General features: G+C 39.3%; 2 protein-coding genes and 1 non-coding gene across 5 annotated transcripts; 2 read left to right on the top strand and 1 right to left on the bottom strand.

Moving 5' to 3' along the window:
* On the top strand, positions 39-11,121 carry LOC109720818 (probable RNA polymerase II transcription factor B subunit 1-1). Of its 3 annotated transcripts, XM_020248150.1 has the most exons (21): positions 41-387; positions 826-904; positions 2,341-2,405; positions 2,868-2,931; positions 3,460-3,604; positions 4,133-4,208; positions 4,321-4,416; positions 4,669-4,713; positions 5,371-5,427; positions 5,543-5,698; positions 5,978-6,043; positions 6,666-6,789; positions 7,180-7,236; positions 7,335-7,459; positions 7,877-8,065; positions 8,920-9,033; positions 9,611-9,688; positions 9,804-9,851; positions 10,160-10,228; positions 10,378-10,458; positions 10,833-11,121. In XM_020248150.1, exons 1-21 carry the CDS (start codon positions 313-315, stop codon positions 10,878-10,880), a joined length of 1,857 nt encoding a protein of 618 aa, XP_020103739.1. In that variant the 5' UTR covers positions 41-312; the 3' UTR covers positions 10,881-11,121. The 3 variants fall into 3 exon arrangements, 1 of the variants encoding a protein (XP_020103739.1); XR_002219075.1 differs by lacking the exons at positions 9,804-9,851; positions 10,160-10,228; positions 10,378-10,458; positions 10,833-11,121 and having other exon boundaries at positions 39-387; positions 8,889-9,033; positions 9,611-9,629; XR_002219074.1 differs by lacking the exons at positions 9,804-9,851; positions 10,160-10,228; positions 10,378-10,458; positions 10,833-11,121 and having other exon boundaries at positions 39-387; positions 8,866-9,033; positions 9,611-9,629.
* On the top strand, positions 11,869-15,334 carry LOC109719994 ((R)-mandelonitrile lyase-like). Its single transcript, XM_020246853.1, has 5 exons — positions 11,869-11,968; positions 12,056-12,727; positions 13,592-13,887; positions 14,081-14,685; positions 14,860-15,334. Exons 1-5 carry the CDS (start codon positions 11,869-11,871, stop codon positions 14,942-14,944), a joined length of 1,758 nt encoding a protein of 585 aa, XP_020102442.1. The 3' UTR covers positions 14,945-15,334.
* Positions 15,752-15,824, bottom strand: TRNAR-UCU. Its single transcript has one exon. It is a non-coding gene; the product is annotated as a tRNA-Arg (tRNA).

The raw sequence follows: 16,830 nt of genomic DNA, 5'->3' as shown, positions 1-16,830 counted from the left end.
TCCTCGCCCTTCTCTCAGAGGGCTCGCGAATCCTTCTTCTACCGGCCGTCTATATATGAACTTCCCACCCCACACCTCTCCCTTCGATTCTCCCTCCCCACTCGTCTCCTTCCTCCTCTCTCGCGCTCACTCTCCCCGCAACCAATATATTCGCTTCGATCTCACCGAGAAACCTTAGATTCCCGTCTCCGCTCCCGATCGATCTGATCAAAGCTCGAAACCCTCGTCTTTACCGAGCCCTAATCGCGGGGGCCTTCGATCCCTCCCCCGCCGCGTCCTGATTCGGCGGATTCCCTGCTCGATCGGGGGGTAATGGCGGTGATCAACATGGCCGTGAAGTATAAGACGACAGTTAAGGAGCATGGGATACCCGGAGTGCTTAAGATGGTGAGTATTCCTCTCCGCTTCGATCTCTTTGTCCTATTGCGGTTTTTGGCATCTTAAGTAGCTGGGATCAGGATATATTTCCATGTTCCTTTTGTAGGTTTTTTGAACCAATAGGGATTGATCATACTATTTTGAATGAAGTAAAGTGATCGATCGTCCGAGCGATTCCCTTACTCTTTTTTTGGTTTTAACTATCATTTGGCTAAATTTAGATGGGAATGTAGAGAGTTTCCCCAGTATAAGGTAATAGGAAGCAGTTTTTCCGTGGAAGAACTATCTGTTTGATCGTGAAATGTTACTATGAGATTCTTTGAAGTAGTTTAAAGCAAGATGAGATATGTGAGCGTGATTGGACTCCTATGATAAAAAATACGACTTAGAACTCATAAATGGTTCTGTATATAGTTGAGAACTGATTGTTTGTTCTTTCACTTGCAGATGGAGGATAGGTTTGCTTTTGTTCCTAATGATCCGAGATCAGCAATGAAGCTTAAAGTTGATTTCCGAACTATTAAAGGTACTATGTATTTTTAATTTTTTCTATTTTGGATTTCTTGGTTTGAGTTCTATTTAGCAATATATATATAGAGTCCGGCTATGGTGCTTGTAAAAGCATCAAGCACTCAAGCACTTGGTGCTTGTAAGTTTTTTACCGTTAGATCAACTCCTCGGATCATTTTCAACCATTAGATTATACTATTCAACCAACCACCCACTAAACCCTAGGGAGCCCACATCATCTTAACCGCATATCTTTTAATCCAATGGCTAAAAATCTACAAGCACCAAGCACTTGGTGCTTGTAAATTTTTTATCGTTAGATCTACGCCTTTGATCATTTTTATCTGTTAGATTATACTATTCAACCAACTACCCACTCAACCCTAGGGGGCCTACATCATCCTAACCGCACATTCCTTAATCCAAGGGCCGAAAACTTACAAGCACCAATGACTTGGTACTTTTAAAAGCATAGGAGCTCAATTATATATATATATATATATATATAAAATTCATTCTATGGCTCCACACTACTGAAGCTACTGTCTGTATCCTCCGCATTACCTGATTTTTTAAATTTTATTTATTTATATTTTTTTGAATTCTATGTAACAATCTCTAAATAGAATTTTTATTATGGCTCCACACTATTAGAGCTACTGTCGTCATGTATTTGAAGTGCAATGAATTGGATTTAGTTTCCTCCTATTCGGTGCCTCTCATCAAAGGGGAAGTTGTTTTTGATCTCCATTGCAATGGGAAATGGCTCCTTAACATATTTTTAGTGTTGTTATATTTTGACAACTATTCTATTCTTCTCCAGAAGTTATTAAAACGAGACAGGAGGGATTCTTCTAGACTACATTCTGAGAGTTTCAATTTAATTTAACTTTAAAAGAAGAAAGTAAGAGTTCTAACATACTAGTAATATAAACTAGGAAAATTGATTTCTATGGTGGCTAGTTGACTAAAGGGTGTGCAAATTGTAAAATTTTGGACGAATTTTTGGGCTTGCAGTATTTAGGGTCGCCTTTATCAAAAACTTTGGAACTAATGCACCTACAAATAATAATTATCTTTTATCTTGTGATTCTCTGTACAATTCCTGTGGACGATCTTGTGATTCAGTTCTTCTAGTTGCTTGCAAGATATTTTCAATACTTAAACCTGTGATCAGAACCTTAAATTTGTAGAACCATGTGCGGTAGTATTTTTTACCATTATTTTTGTTGACATGCTTTACTCTATGTATTGTTTTCATACTTCTGGTTGTTGAATCTTTGTTACCTTTCTCAGAGGTACCACTTTCTGTTTTATTTTCTTCCTATAAACCTATTATGTGATAACCTGAAGTGCTTGTTAAGTATTCTATTCTCTTTATATTGTTACAGTATTTAACCATAGAAATCTTTGCATATCTCTGAGTGTATGTTCATTTTTGCTTGATTTTAGGTCACAAGTTCAGTAAAGATGGCTCTAAGCAAGCATTACTCAATCTTACACAGGATGCTGAAAAGGTATGCCATTGGGAATTATGTTGGCATTTGACAGTGACACTTCGTCCTGATTGCGGTTTGGTTGAATTAGGTCTAGTTTCGGACTACATTCTTGGTTCTCCAAATGCAATGTTTTGATGCTTTAAAGCTTCACGAAAGAAATCTGAAAGCACTTTCAAGCTCTGCTCCGCCGATGCCATGAAATAATATGTAATGCTGCTATAAACCTCCACTGAAGAAGCATCTTCTTAGATGCTTTTCTGCTGGAGATTCCCACCATCATTTTCAACCATCGGTATAGTGGAGCTCTAAAGCGCTTTCAGTCTTTTTGAGAACTCTAACTTATCAAAGTGTTTTAGATAAAAACATTCCCAAAATACGCCTTAGGATGCAACCATGTTGAAACCATGCTTCCATCTTGTTGTTCCTTGTTGACCATGTACTGTTACTTCAAGCAACTTGATTGATTACATCTTGTTTCAGGGAGTAGGCTACATTTTTGAGTTCGACAATTTTTCTGACCGTAATGTTTGCCGAGATTTTGTAGGTAAAGTCCTTGCTCAGTGAACTTTTTTTTTTCCTTTGTATTGGGTATATTTGTATTTTCTACTAGTTCTTTTCAACAAATACTTACACTATATGAAGATGAAGTATATAAATCAGAAAAAGCATTTGCTCATGCTGCTATTACTATAATTAGGGTGAAGTTCAAGTGTTGAAAATCTAATCATAATTGAAATTAGAAAACTACATTTCTTACCGAAGCTGCCTGGTTTGTGATCATCCTGTGCATAACGGTGGGAACTACTTCATCTTAGCATTATGACTCATAGAGTCGTGCTTATATTGCAGATTTTCAATTCCCAACTCCAAACGTGCCCCCTCTTTTTCTTTCTTTTGTTCTTTATTTTTTGCTTTTGATTTTGAAATAAGTAATATATTGCATATGCCTAAACTTGTTGTGTTTATCAATTAGTAAGATGAAAAGGGGAAGAAAAACTCATATGAAGTTGGTATATTGAAATTTTTATTTCTTATAAATTGAGAAATATAGCTTTTGGTGACATCTGCGCAGGAAAAGTTCTAGGAAAATTTCAGTCCGTCACACCTTCAAAACCAAACGAGCAATCTGTACCTGAAAAGCCTGCTGCTTTATCTCATGTTGAACAACTTAGCACCGTAGAAATGGAGCGCCGGATGAAGTTGTTGCGAGAAGATAGGTAAATTTTGCTATGTTGCCTCTTTTTATAGCCAACACTGAATTTTCTTTTTTTTGGATAACTTTATGAACCAGCCTATCTTCCGTATTTTTTGTCGTTAGCTGTTACTTTGTTAGTTGATACCACTTTTTTTGGTTGATCCAGTATTGATTAATGTTAAATAGATAATTATCATAGTTTAATTGGTGGTCAAGCGTGTTCTGAGCTTTCACATGCTGTTTACTGGGCTTTCACGTTCTGTTGATTTTGATCTCGTGCCTGAGGAATTCATTCTTATAGTAGGTTTCTTGAATTTAGTTGATATAGCCTACTACAAAGTATAAACTTCTTATGTTTACTTCTTTCCTCATCTTCTGATAGACAATCATTCTTCTAGCATATGGCAAGGATTTATTCTGTTACAAAATTATTTTTCTCACGTAGATGGATAGACCTGTGTTTCACAGTAAGTTTAGCCCTCTATTACCCTCTCTAGGTAGATGATTAAAGCATATACTATAATTGGCTCTTGAAGGTACTTTTTATCAGTGAATTGCAGAAATTGCACAAGCAATTTGTTATTAGCGGCGTGCTAACAGAGTCTGAGTTTTGGGCCACAAGGAAGGTAAACCATTTGTTTCTGCAAATACTTAATTATTGTTTTGTTGGTTTTATCTATTTATATCATTCTTATTCATTCTATATTAATGCTTCTCTTTGTTTTTTGCCCTGTTCAGAGTTTACTTGATGACGACGAGAATAAAGCATCAAAGCAGCAGGCAGGGTTTAAAAGTGCTATGCTTGCAGATGTCAGGCCCTCAACAGATGGTCGGGTACAACATGGAATTTCTCTTTTTCTTCTTCTTATTCTCTTCTTCTTTGGCTATTCCTGTTCATCTTTTTTGACCTTCAAAATAACCTACTATATGGTTGGTTACTACTACCATCAGCTGGTATTTAAGCAACCAAGTGGTTATGATATATTTTGATTCATGAAATGATTTTGTTACAGACTCTTGTAAGTTCAATTGCTTTGACACTTCTACTAAAGTTCTTTGACATTGATGCTGGCATTTTTTTGGCAGACTAATAAAGTCACATTTAGCCTGACCCCAGAGATTATTCATCAGGTATTTTTGCCTTTTGCATTATACTTATTTTGTTTTTATAATTTGTAATATTTGAAATTTTCTACTTGTGATGTGAGCTTCACCTTTGTTTTCTTGTTAGATCTTTCAGACATGGTTATCTTGTTTTGTTTTTTTGTTTTATTTCACCTGATAGGATAATGCCTCACTTCACCCTTTACAGAACTTTATTTTGGAGTTAATGGTTTTTTTTTTTNGTATATTTTTGAAGTGAAGACACCTTTAGATTGGAGTTTTACATGCTATTGAAGAGGTCAGGTGGGAAGAAATATGGAAAATGAAAATGAAATTTGATAACTCTGATCCCTTGCTGTTCTTTCTTTCTCTCAATCTTCCGACTAATTCAGGGCTTTTTTTCTCTCTCTACTAATCCAATTTATATTCCCCACCCACCAACCCGGCCCCACTCCCCCCGCCCCAACACCACCAAACCCCCCCACCACCCCAGTATACACCATATGTGCTAATGATCTTGCCGATCATGAAAATATTACGTCCGAGAACAATCTACTCTAGGAGATAAGATAGAGCTATTGTATTTCTATTTGTAGCTTGTTACATTAATTAATCCATAAATCTTTTCATAAAGAGATTATACTTTTCATAAAGAGATTATCTTATTTGAGAAATATCTTGCAGATTTTTGCTGAAAAACCTGCTGTTCATCGTGCATTTTTAAATTTCGTTCCTACCAAGGTAAGATCAATAATGTTGTCCAGCTCTTTATGTTTTTGTTGTACAAGTGAATTGTTAGGTACTATATACGTTGATTCATTCATCTTGCTTTTTCCCTTGAAAAAAATGTCTTCAGATGACAGAGAAGGATTTTTGGACCAAATATTGTAGAGCTGAATACCTCCACAGGACAAAAAATTCTGTTGCTGCTGCGGCAGAGGCAGCTGAAGATGAGGAACTTGCCGTCTTTCTGAAGCATGACGATATACTAGCAAATGAAGCTCGTTGTAAGGTAAGGTTATGGGGCTGTATGAGTGTATGGGTGGTGATTTGAGCAGTGCTTTAAATTTTATTGATGAAGCAAGTTTATTGGATCCTGTCATCAGTCATATGATTGACTTGACTCTTCGATGAAACCGCTTTGTCAATAACATTTCTGCCCTGTTAATAACAGTGTGTGGATGATTGTTGATTCTCTACCACAACTTTTTAGCAAATAATGCTGTTACAGTGTTTGATACCATTCTTATGGTTGTATTTTTTTTTTTACCCTTTTCATTTTTCTCTGCAGATCAGACGGGTTGATCCGACCTTAGATATGGAAGCTGATGTAGGAGATGATTATATCCATCTTCCGGCATGTTACTGATCCTTACTCTCTTCTCTTGATTTTCATAGCTGCAGACATATTATACATTAGCTTAAATAGAGAACTCATGTTATTGCTTAAACAGATAACTGCATTGTTAGCAGTCCTCTAGATCTTCACTCACATTTTCAATTGTTATCGAGAAAAATAAGCTTCTAGATTCTGTAGATGCGGAATGTAAGTATTGCTTATTAGTTTATTATTCATCAATGCTGAGTTTAGGTGGTAAAATGTGTTTGTAGTCCCTGTTCTACCCTAATGTTGCGACTTAGTCTGTGCACTTTCTCATTGATTGCAAAGCATCCCTAAATGTGTAAAATAACTTTTAAGAAAAAGAATTCCAAGTTTCCTTTATGAGGCCATGTCTCATCTTGGGTAACTTAAGAAAAGGTCATTTCATAGAAGAATGTCAGGTGTTGTCAAAATCTTTTAGAGGCTTGGTATGTAATTGCAATATCTGAGAAGTTTCGAGATCTAAAGTGTTTATGTGAAACTTTTAAGGTTAATGAGCAACCCCAGGATGGTACAGGAACTGTGTTGGATACACTTCACCCTATTTTGAATTCAGCAGATTTTAATTTGCATCTTCGTATGGTAATTTGATATCCAGGATCATGGGATCTTTCGTGACGGAAGCAAGGAGACTATGGATGCTGATTATGAGATAGCTAGGAGGACCCTCTCTCAGGATCTTAACCGCCATGCAGCTGTTGTTCTTGAAGGAAGGGCGTTAGGTAGGAGTAGCTCATTCATCCCATTAGCATTTCCCTTTGTGTGATAGCAAAAGTTGCAGCCGGAGGCTGATCCTGAATGTAATCAAGTGTTACATTGGACTTCTAGTCAGACTAGGACTGGCACAAGCCTGGAAAAAAAAGTAATTTGGACCTGTTTTCCTACACCCGACTCAACCCTAATCACAATAATCGTGGTCCAAGCTTGATCCTGAAACCTTTCATGGTTCAAACAAGCTCAGGAAAGGCCGTGATCAGTTTCAAGCCTAATTTTCTAATTGCTCTTACATATTAACTTTCAGTTGCTTCTATTTTAGGTATTTTGAGCTAGTAGCATTGTGAACTCACTATTCAAAACAATATTTATGGAATGTTTTTGTGTTATGGATGCAGACGTGGAGTTGGGCGACACACGAACTGTAGCTGAAGCACTAGCCAGGTCTAAACAAGGTCTGAAACGTGATTTATTCTTTTCATTACTCTGCTACTATTTCTATTTTCTTGACCTTTCTTAATTTTATTTTAACTCCACGAAATATATGCTGCAGAGTCATCCTCTGATTTGCCGGATGAGAATGTCAACATGGAACGACTGGCAAAGGTTTCTCGTATGACCGAGATTGATGACCTTCAGGCTCCGCGAAGCCTCCCATATGCACCTCTCTGTATTAAGGTATGACTCTGCACTATACTGATATGTGACTTACTCCCTGAAATTTTCACATAAACATTTTAGACTCCGACCTTTAAACTTTCTCATGTATTGCAATTCCATCCTACTCCCTAGCCGCTAAAGAATATCTTACAACACATGACTTCTGTTAAAATGACTTTCCAACTCTGTTTCAGTCTAGTTGAAACAAGGTAGTTATTTTGCATGAGTAAAATGGTTACTTTAGGAAAACTTGGCTGCTTTTATTTTTTAGGGATGAAATTACAAATATGATGAAGTTCAAGGACTGAAGTGTGTAAGTGAAAAGTCCAGGGATGTAAGTCAGGCCAGAGATAGTCCGTACATTTGACAATTTAATGATCCCTCCTGTTGACCATTTTGTAACTACGAGTTACATTGTATATCCTATTTCTTCAGGACCCCCGTGAGTATTTTGATTCTCAGCATGCCAATGCACTTAAAGCTCTAGGCGATAGTGGTGGAATGAAGTCTATAAATTGCAACATGAGCACTGAGGAGGTGTACCTTTACTTGCGGAGGCAGATATCTGAGGTCAAAACTCGAGGATTAGAAATTCCAGTTATTCAACCTGAAGCAGCTCTTAAGGTAAATTTTTATTTTGCTGTTGGTTATACATGTTAGACTTCTTCGGAAGTATAAATGGTTTTTTAGTTGGAAGGCTGCAACAGTGTTATTTAAATTGCGATTTTTGGAAAGCCAATAGTATTCCTTACCCTGAATATTGCCAAATTTATCCTGTTCAACACTTTCTTAGGGCTTGTACTTTACTAAATAGTGCTCCACAATTGCTTGATGCTTTCTTGGTAATTCTTGATGGCTAGTATCACCAGTCTACTTCCATGTTATTGTCACGGATTTTCCGGGAATGATTGACCAATTTTACTGATGTGCTGCTAGACTAGTAAATTGCAAAATTTTGGTTATATTGAATCTGTTTCTTATTTAGATCCTTATGTCCATTGTTGTTAAGGAAAGGATTACTTATTATATCAGAACTATCCAAATCGCTGGTGACTTTATAAGATGCTACAACCTTGTCTTTTACCTGCATTGCTGTTGTTGATGACAAGGCATCGGACAAAATTTTCTTATGTAACAGTTTCTCAGCTATTGGGTCTTATAGCTTATTAGAATTAACAAGTAAAGCTGGAAATTGGTTAGTCATCCTCTCTGATGATAAAAATGATAAATGAGATTGAATTACAAAGAATTATAGGTTTCAGTATTTCATGTAATTACGCTGTCTGCCAGTTAAAAGGTTAATTAAAATTTCGGTCAGATCTATGTCATCTTTTAGAAAGGACAACTAATACTTTTGTCGGTGACGATGTTTCACTGTCTAATTATGATGGTCTTTACCGTTAGCTTGGCTTCTTTTTTCATAGGCTATTTAAATTCCATGGAGCAGGAAACCTAACTACCTCACTGGTGTGAGCTAGGTTCTTGATGGGTTGAATCAACATCTTTCGAGTACCAGATATCATCTTGGAAAGAATCCGCAGGAGAGCGTCCTTGATAGGCTACCTCATCGAACTAGAGATGAACTTATGCATGTGAGTCTCTCTGTTAATCTGTCCTTTTAGTGACATTAATATGTATGGATTTAAAGGGTTTGTGCTTGCCATGCTTGCCAAATGCCAATATATATTGTCAGACTGGAATCAGAATCTCTTGTTAGATTCTACTTGATGAAAGTAGCATATTTATTGGAATGCATTGTCCATACATTGTCTTGGTAAACATACAGAGCTAATCTGAACTATAGTGCATATTGAAATGGGTACCTAGAAATTTTTTATTTATTAATCTTTCAGTAATTTTCATTTCAAAATATTTGTCTAGTTCTGTTAGAATTTAATAGGTCTCATAGAAAAAAAAAAGTTATAGAATAATCTGTCAAATAATAGAATTTTCCGTTAGGTTACAAAATACTTTGTGACGTTAATTTTTGACAAACGGGTAGTTAAGCCCACCATAGTTTAAGGGTAGGTAGTAAAAATCAAAAATTTTGGAGTTCAGGAACCCATTTCAAGATGCAGTGTAATTTGGGTAAGATCGGTATGCTTCTACCTTTTAATTTTGTGTTGTATGATTAATGAACTAATATCCTGGTTTTGTTAACAATTTCAGCATTGGATGTCCATTCAGGAATTGCTGCAACATTTTTGGTCATCATATCCAATTACAACTGCTTACCTATATAATAAGGTAGTAATTACATCAAGATTTAGTAGTAGATGGTAGATGGTAATAGAAGCAATTGTCATGATGCATTCTTTGTGGCTATACAATTGTGCCAATTAAACATCTTGCATTGTTGCAGGTCCTAAGGTTGAAGGATGCTATGTCTCAGATATATCAAAAGCTACAGGTACCACCTCTTTCTCTCTCTCGCTCTTTCTCTCGTCTCGTTGTTATTTTATGGCCTTTCCACGGAAGCAGTCATCACTAGGACTCGGTTATATCTCATGGAATTTTCTCTTTAAAGTCTTCTGATTCTAGGGCAAACCCAGCACATGAACCTTTTCACAGAACTACTACATTCCATTTAATACAAGAGTGAATTACGTATGACAGTCGCTAAAACAATTGAACATAAGCTAATTTTACGTTTTAAACTCAAATTTTAACTAATAATCCAGCCTGTCAATATTGAAAATCTTGTGGGTGAATTTTCAGGAAATTAAGGAATCTGTGCAGTCAGATTTCAGGCATCAAGTGTCTCTCTTTGTTCAGCCAATGCTACAGGTAATTCCTAGTTGTCCTTTCTCTCGCGTCACATGAATGTATTATTAAACATGGTAATTTTGAAGTGCAACTCTTGTTTCCTCTTCTTTTCTTTTGTTTCCTTTCTATGCCTTGTATCTGATTTGATTTAATATCTATGCTCGCTTCAGGCATTGGATGCGGCCTTTGCTCACTACGATGCCGAACAGCAGAAGAAATCAGCGAAGAGCGGGAGCAAACAGAACGGAATAGTTCAGTAAAATCCCATATTTTATTTCTGTTCATATGTGCGCGGCAATCAATTAAGTTTTGGTGCTGGTTTCATGATTAAAACACTAGAGAGGCAATATTATTTACCCCACATTATTCCTAGCTGGCGCACCTCTTTCGCTTCGTATGTCCTGCAGCGCTGCATATAGAGAAATCTAAAGCGTTCTGTTTGAAATATTTGAATCTCAGAGCTCACATGATGACATCTGGTAGAGCAATGAGTTGAGAATTATTTTCCTCATTGATCAATTAAAGCAAGGACCATATAACATTATTCTTTCTTAAGCAAATAATGTCGTCGAGTAGATGCTTATTTATTAATGCTGATATTGTCAGTCTGCCTAGTTTGTTGCAGCTGGAAACAGGGATTGGTAAGATCAGCAGAAGCCTAGCAAACTCGTAGCTATGTTGTATTAATTGGGGTGATGGATCACTTTTATCTTTGATGAGAGCTGTCCGTAGTATACTTAAGCGGGCGCACGCGAGCAAGTGTTTATTTATTGAAGCGAATTATGCTAAATTTTGGTCAGAAATTATACGGTTTTATTTCTCAAATTTGAGAAATTATTACACGGTTTGATACCGCTTTTATTTCTCTTTTTGTTGAATTGATCCTGAATTAGCTATACGGCATTTTTTTCGAACATGATGTAGCAGTTCATTTGTATGATGACTAAATAGTTACCATATCATGTGGTGTCATCTGTTAAAAATACTGCTACGGTTTCATCAACTATTTTACGAGGTGAACTCTAGAAATCTTGGATCCGGTAGCCATGAAAGCAACTAATAGATCGATTAAACTGAAAAAATTGTTCAAACTGATAAAAGAAATATACAAAAGTAAGGATTATAGTGCTCGTCGATACGGGCTGTATTTATTGTATTGTATTATACTAGCAAGATATTAGTATAATTCAAAATTTTTTATTTTTGAAATTAGAAATTAATTTTTTTAATAAAATTAAAATTTTGATAAAAATATATAATAAATAATTGGTATATTTTGTTATTAAAAAAAATAAATATTTTGTTATTATCGGCACGGTTCTGTAAAACGACATTTAAATCCTTGCACAAAAGTGAAAGTTTACCTTTTGGGAAAAAAGAGAAAAAACAAAGTGGAATTAACAACAAATAGCGAATGCATAATGCACAACGGTTTCTCATGCATTGGCAACTGTGCATTTCGCAGATTTGTTGCAGTCCAATGGTTCGGTTTACAGATTAATTGGTGGACTAGGTCCAGGTACTTATAATTTCACAAACCGCTCTCTTCGTATTCGTTCTCTCTCCTAAACTTACCGCCATTTGCACTCAAAACCCAAGCGCGCGCGCTCTCTCTCTCTCAACAAATTCGACCCGATTCCTCACCAATCTCTAAAAACCTAATGGCGAAGAAGCGCTTCCCCTCCACCTTCGTCCCCACCCCCCTCTTCCTCCTCCTCCTCCTCCTCCTCCTCCCCCGCGGCGAAGCCCCTCCTATCGAAGGTACCAAACCCCTCCCTTCCCCTCCCTCTCTCCCTCTTCCCATCCTCTTCTTGCGCCTAACGATCTTGATCCCCATCTCCCTCGCAGGCCCCCCGAGCTACGCCTCCTTCGCCTTCGACGCCGGGGCCTTCCCGGTGGAGTCCGACTACGACTACATCGTCGTCGGCGGCGGCACCGCAGGGTGCCCCCTCGCCGCCACCCTCTCCGAGGGCGGCCGCCGCGTCCTCGTCCTCGAGCGCGGCGGCGCCCCCTCCGAGTTCCCCTCCCTCGCCTCCCCGGAGGGCTTCCTCCCCACCCTCGTCGACACCGACGCCCCCGACTCCCCCGCCCACCCCTTCTCCTCCGAGGACGGCGCCGTCCCCAACGCCCGCGGCCGCGTCCTCGGCGGCAGCAGCGCCATCAACGCCGGCTTTTACAGCCGCGCCCACCCCTCCTGGTTCTCCCTCCCCCGCGGCCCCTCCTGGGACATGGCCCTCGTCAACGACTCCTACGACTGGGTCGAGAGGGCCATCACCTTCCGCCCGGTGCTCCGGAGCTGGCAATCCGCCGTGAGGGACGGCCTCCTCGAGGCCAACGTCACGCCGTACAACGGGTTCACGGTGCACCACCTCGCCGGGACCAAGATCGGCGCCACCACCTTCGACTCCTCCGGCCGACGCCACAGCGCCGCCGACCTCCTCGCCTTCGCCAACCCCGACCGCATCCGCGTCGCCCTCCGCGCCACCGTCGACCGCGTCCTCCTCAACCCCGTCCCTCCCGGTTCGCTTCGACCTCCCCTGTATATGGATCGTAACATTTTGTTATCTTGATGTTGTTCCTTTCTTTCAGCTTGATGATCTTATTAAAACTGTCCATTCCAATGTCTTCTTGAACTATGAATTATTCCTCGTTAAATTCTGGTAGTAAGTAAATTTTAGCTCGAATTTCGTCTTATAGTTCGATGCTGATAGTAATTAAATCTTGCTTTTGTAGAAAACTTGCTATCTCCTCTAAATTCAGATCATCTGTTGAACTAGGAACTCGTTTTGTTCTCCCGCTGCAGCTAACTTCTAGTTAGACATTTGGAAATTCTTATCTCCGTCCAAATTCGAGATCTTATGATCCCAACCAAAAGTGCGAATCGGTAAAGAATCAAAATTCAGGACTTCGCCAATTAATAATTCCTTTGTTAGAGTCCATATAAATCTGCTTCTTTGGATAGTAAGGTCTAATCTGGTGCCGACAATGTACAAGGAAGGTCTTAGAACATGAAATTAGAAAATGCGGATAGTAAGTACATATATTTTTTTTTCTTTTAGTTTTAGCTTCATCTGCTTGAATTTATTTAGTCTTACATTTCTGGCCTCATTGTCTTGGATTTATTATGGACACCAAGTTCTTTAAAAAAAAAAAAAAATTTGAGAAAGTGTTTATTGAACGCTGATGGTAATCAACTCTTGCTTTCGTTGAAAAATTTGTCTCCCTTTAGATTTGAAATTTCTGTTTATTAATTTCATATGATGCATCTGTAGCTAGACAATTTGGAAATTATTGTATCTTCACCTCCTGCATTCTCCTTAGAGAATAGAATCCAATCTAAAGTTCATTTTGGAATACTAATTGTTGTGGTATCACCATTTCTAGGCTCGCGTCGGCGGAACCAGCAATCATCGGCGGCAATCGGGGTGCTATACCGAGACCGGCTTGGGCGGCACCACCACGCCATGGTACGGCCAGGGGGCGAGGTGATCCTTTGTGCGGGTGCCCTCGGCAGCCCCCAGCTCCTCCTCCTCAGTGGCGTGGGCCCCCGCCCCTACCTCTCCTCCTGGGGCATTCCCGTCGCTGCTAACCTCCCCGATGTTGGCCAGCACGTCTACGACAACCCCCGCAATGGCATCTCCATCATCCCCTCGATCCCCCTCGACCATTCCCTTATCCAGGTGATGTGAAACAACAACATTTTTGTCTAAAAAGATTAAGCTCCTAGAAGACTAATGTTTTGATCACTTTATTCGATACTCTTCTTGTAACAAACTGAAGGGGATTAGATGAGGTCTGAGCCTGATAATATTTGAATTCAGGACCTGCTGTTTTGATGTTAATATGTCGTTTCGATCGCTGTACTTCATGTAGGTGGTTGGCATCCCCACCGGCGAGGACAAAGACGCGGCCGATGCATCATTCCTGGAGGCTGCCTCGAACATTGTGCCCTTCTTCTCCCCGCCTCGCTCCGTCTTCCTTCACAACCCTTCCTCTCCTCTCTACGTCACCGTCGCCACCCTCATGGAGAAGGTCCCAGGCCCAGCCTCCGTTGGCTCCCTCCGTCTCGCATCACTCGATGCACGGGACAACCCGATTGTCCGCTTCAACTACTTCTCCAACCCGGAGGACTTGGACCGATGCGTCGTCGGGCTCCGCCGGGTCGGCGACGTTCTCGAAAGCCGGTCGATGCAGGAGTTTCGGTCGGTGGTCGGGTGGCTGCCGTGGAGGGGGAGGGGGGATTTCAGGTATGTGGGGCCGGCTCTGCCGGCGAACCGGTCAGACAGGGCGGCGATGGAGGAGTTCTGTCGGAGAACAGTGGCAACAATATGGCACTACCACGGCGGGTGCGTGGCTGGGAAAGTGGTGGATGGTGACTACCGGGTTATCGGCGTGGGCGCCCTTAGGGTGGTGGATGGCTCCACCTTTGCTATCTCACCAGGCACCAACCCCCAAGCCACCCTCATGATGATGGGCAGGTCTCTCTATCTCTCTCTCTCTCTCTCTCTCTCATATATTTGCAATTGAATTGAATTGAAGTGAATTGAATTCTTGTGAGTTTCAGTCACTTAAACTTCAGTCAAATTTGATTCCAAACGAAGTGTAAATTTCTCTCTTTTACGTTGAGCAGCTGTTTTTTTTTTGAAAAACAGGTATGTGGGACGGAAGATGCTAGCTGAGAGGAAAGAAAAGAGCCATAGGAGAAGAGCGCCGTGGCCTCCTCGGCGGCATATGTGAGATATACAGAGAGGGAGAGCTCTGTTTTGCTTGCCCCCCTCAGGATCGATCAATCGATCGATCGATCGACTCTGCTTTTGTATATTCCACTGCCCCCCTTGATTGCAGCTATTCAGAGTACGTTCTTCCTTTTGCTCTTCTTTTTCTGATGGTAGTAAAAGAGAGGGAGGAGGAAAAAGGATACGGGCTATCTTTCTTCTGGAATCAGTTTAGCAATTTCTTCTTCTTCTTTTTTTTCCCTTTTCTTTCATACGCTTACTGATATGATCTGACACTAGCTTGTAGCCACCGGTTGTCCGTACATATTGTGGTAGCTTTTTTGTAACGGATGTATAGTTTTGTTATGTTGCGAATTTCATTCGTTATTGCTGCCGGCTGTTTCCGACTGCTTCTGATCATGAATTGTAAAATTTTTGCTATTAAAAGCTTTACGTATTTCTGGATTATGTGAATAATGTACTGGTTTTTTGATGATTTCGATGGCATAGCGTTGAATTTGAAGTGAAAGCAGCAATAGGCTAGTTCTTTTAAAACCGGCATTATCCCTCTCTTTTCTCAATCCATCTATTTCATGCACAGGTAGTATAATTTCTTCATCATCTTGTTTCGGTAATGTGTCTTCAGCAACAGCATATTCTTCCTCTTATTTTGCGTGCATGAAAAAAAAAAATTCGTCAGATACGAAGTGTGCTCTATATTTCTTCCGCCGAAATATTTTTTGTTTGCGTGAAAATAGGGAGGAAAAAAGAAAAAAAAAATGATGATTTGCGCATGTGAAAAAATAAAAAAAAAAAAAGAGAAAAAGAACACGCCCAGTGGGACTCGAACCCACAATCGCTTGATTAGAAGTCAAGCGCCTTATCCATTAGGCCATGGGCGCTCAGTTGTACCAAAGATATTATTAAACCTATACATCATAATCAATGTTCCTTAAAATTAAATTTTCGTGCAGGAAAAAACTTTTAGCTTAGTTTTTCTACAGTTTGCGCATATCGCTAGGCTGGATCTGTCGATTTAAAATGCAACCGAATTTTGTCGATTTGATTAAATTTTGGGTCAATTCGTCGGTTTTTGAACACCATCCGGTAGATTCCAAAGATTTAAGATGCGCTCCAAACGTGAGAGAATTCAGGCTACTGTTGCTCGGTCAACGCACACCTCGACTCGGATTTAATTTGTCATTTAGTAAGCACGAGATGGTTTAGATTCATTAATTTGAAATCCAAAAGAGAATGGCTTGGCACAGGCGTGTTCTCCCTTGAGCTCAAGGAATTTTGACTAGGGACTCCCAACTCTATTATCAGCTTCAAGTTAGATGTGTACTCTATTAACTGGGCTAAGAATCGAAAGCATTACTATGAACAAAAAAAAAAAAGAAAAAAAACAAAGAAAAAAAGAAAGAAAAAGAAAGCATTACTATGAAAGAGATTGTTTTGAGTAAGCATAATCGAGTATTTGCTCAACTTAATTTGCCACCAAACTCAACTCACTAACATGTAGCTGGGAATGTGAGGTTGTTGAACGAACATTTTTTTATTATTATTGTTACTATTATTATTATTATTATTATTATTATTGAGAAAGGTAGTTCGAAGGAAAATAAACTCAGCTATCATAGTTAAAAGAACAAGGCTTCTAATTAAAAAATAAAAAATAAAAAAGCAACAGCAGCGACAACTACTATCTACATTATTTAACCCAAAACCCCATCAAGTGTCGGATGCCCTGTTGGAGAATGGAGATTCTTATTTTTATTTCTAAAAATTATATTATTTCGTTCTAACCAAATAGGCCACCAAATTGCCACAAATGATGTTATATTTTTCTATATTTTTTTTTTTGAGAGATAGATACCATACTATCCGCTTCGTTTTATTTTATTTAGA

Source organism: Ananas comosus, linkage group 14, assembly GCF_001540865.1.
Source record: "Ananas comosus cultivar F153 linkage group 14, ASM154086v1, whole genome shotgun sequence".
Taxonomy (NCBI): Eukaryota; Viridiplantae; Streptophyta; class Magnoliopsida; order Poales; family Bromeliaceae; genus Ananas; species Ananas comosus.
This window is presented reverse-complemented; position numbering and strand designations above follow the sequence as displayed.